General features: G+C 41.5%; 1 protein-coding gene across 1 annotated transcript; it reads right to left on the bottom strand.

Moving 5' to 3' along the window:
• Positions 1-1,493: 1,493 nt before the first annotated feature.
• Positions 1,494-2,299, bottom strand: LOC106002386 (TOX high mobility group box family member 4-like; the record flags this gene model as incomplete). The annotated part of the gene is made up of 2 exons (XM_013037274.1): positions 2,013-2,299; positions 1,494-1,724 (listed from the first exon to the last, which is right to left on the bottom strand). Coding segments are annotated over exons 1-2 (429 nt in total), but the record flags the coding sequence as incomplete, so codon positions are not given.
• Between the last annotated feature and the right edge of the window lie 274 nt (positions 2,300-2,573).

Raw genomic sequence — 2,573 nt, 5'->3', positions numbered from 1 at the left:
CCAGAGTTCAGGCCCACAACCGTACCTCCCCCCCAAAAAAGAAAAAAGCCGGAAGTGGCACTACAGCTCAAGTGGTAGAGTGCTAGCCTTGAGATCAAGAGCTGAGGGACAGCACCCAGGCCCAGTTCAGGCCCCATGACCGGACTCCCCCCAAAAAATAAAATAAAATCAGGTTGTGGGGCTTGAGCTCAGAGCCTAGGCATTGTCCCTGAGCATTTTTGCTCAAGAACAGCATTTTTTCACTTTCAGCCACAGCACCACTTCTGGTTTTGTGATGGTTAAATGGAGATAAGACTATCACAGACTTTACTGCTCAAGCTGAACCACAATCCTCAGATCTCACCCTCCTCAGTAGCTAGGATTTCAGGTATGAGTCACTGGTACCTGGCTCAAATCTGAGACTTTCATCTCCTGAAGAGGAGCTGTGGTTCAAGTGGTAGAGTACCAGCTGTGAGCAGAAAAGCTAAGAGAGAGAGGCCCTGAGTTCAAGCCCCAGTACTGATACAAAAAGAAAAAAATACAAATAGGTAATAGGTATGCCCATTAGCATTAAATCCTAACTTCCAAACTACAGTATGTCGAGAAAGAAAAAAAAAATCTAAAAACCAAACAGTTGAAGACAAAGGAGGAATTATAAGAAATATCTGCCGGGGGCTGGTGGCTCATGCCTGTAATCCTAGCTACTGAGGAGGCTGAGATCTGAGGATCACGGTTCAAAGCCAGCCCAGACAGAAAAGTCCGTGAGACTCTAATCTCCAATTAACCACCAGAAAACCGGAAGTGGTGCTGTGGCTCAAGTAGTAGAAGCACTCGCATTGAGCTGAAGAGCGCAGGGATAGCATCCAAGCCCAGAGTTTAAGCACCATGATTAACAAAAAAAAGAAAGAGAAACATCTAGGATTAGTGAAAAACATCTAGGATTTGGAATTAAAGAAGCTGGAGTGAAACTTTACTACTTAAAAAGTTATGTGATCCTGGGAGGGGGGAGGCTGGGAAGGGATGGGAAGGGTAAAAAAAGGAGGAGGCTGCAATGCTTGGTAAGAAATGTACGCATTATCCTGCCCATGCAATTGTAACCCCTCTGTATAGTATGTTCACAAATAAAATAAAATTAAATTAAAAAAAAACAAAAAACAAAAAAAAAGTTATGTGATCCTAACTAGAAACCCAGTTTCCACACTCAGTTAAAAGAAAAATGGTAGCTATTTAATAGCTTTGATAAGATGTAGTTTCTACAATAATTATTAGTAACAATTAAAAAAAGATTTATGGGCTAGCAATAAGGCTCAATGGTATAGCAGACAGCATGTGGGATGCCCACAGCATAAAACTAACACAAAATGAACAAAATAAATGGATTTTCTATGCATGAATGCCATCAATAAAGAGCTGACAGATTAAGAACAGTTAAGAAAAAAACCCTTAGTTTTTATCTTCTTTCTTAGCAAACTCTGAAATACTCACGGTGGAGTATTTTCTCATTATCTGCTCACCTGTTTTTGTTCCTCTCCAAGACTATCCCACATAGAAGCCACAATCTTTGAAACCTCTCCAAATGTGGCATTAGGATTCTGTCCCTTGATGGCTGCCTGTGTATCACGAAAGAATAAAGCATATGCTGAAACTGGTTTCTGAGGCTCATTAGGGTCTTTCTTTTTCTTCTTCTTTGGGGCCTTCTGCTTTTTCCCTGCTTCCACTACCACGGTCTTCTGAGTGGGAAGTTGCTGTAGAGGAGAAAAGGTGGAATTACAAGACAGAAAAAGGAAGTATTACTTTTGTCAGACTAACATGCATGGAATAAAAATAGAAATAATAGTTTTTACACTCACTAGAAAAGTCATTATAAGGATCAATAAAAATAGAGGTTAAGAGGAAATAGAAAGGTAGGACCCCATATTTTGAGAAAAGCAGAGTGTGCCTGAGCAGGAGCAAAGGATACTGATTAGTAGTTGTATGCTCAAGGTATTATCTTAGAATTTCATCAGGGCAGGAATTGTTAGGGAGCATCTCACCCTCCGGAATTCCTCAACACCATCCTCATGAAGTGAATTAGTAGGTGAAGGTGTGGTTGAAAGACGATCCTCAGGTGACTGGGCAGGGGGCAAGATGGTACCACCCCCTAAGCTTAAACCAAGTTGAGAACTCAGTTCTGATTGATCAATGGTAGTCAATTGGCTATGCCCCATCAAGCCTGAGGTCATGTCTGTCATCGGTACATCAATTGTAACAGGTGGGTTGGCACTGTACTGAGTTCCTATGGAATGGTCCAAATCCTGAAGAATTAAACAGAGTTAAACAGGAACATGTAAACACAACTCCAACCCCCAATTCCACATAGCTTATAAATTCTGTTTACCCAGACTATGTCATCATTTAAACCTTACAAAACTTCAGATGTATTTGTCTACATAGAAAATGTGATAAAAGCCGGGTGCCAGTGGCTTATGCCTGTAATCCTAGCTACTCAGGAGGCTGAGATCTGAGGACTGAATTTCAAAGCCAGCCTTGGTAGAAAAGTCCATGAGACTCTTTTTTTTGTCAGTCGTGGGCCTGAACTCTGGGCCTGGGCGCTG

Source organism: Dipodomys ordii, unplaced genomic scaffold (genome assembly GCF_000151885.1).
Source record: "Dipodomys ordii isolate 6190 unplaced genomic scaffold, Dord_2.0 Scaffold9323, whole genome shotgun sequence".
Classification (NCBI taxonomy): Eukaryota; Metazoa; Chordata; class Mammalia; order Rodentia; family Heteromyidae; genus Dipodomys; species Dipodomys ordii.
The sequence above is the reverse complement of the archived record's forward strand: the minus strand, read 5'-3'. Positions and strand labels throughout refer to the sequence as shown.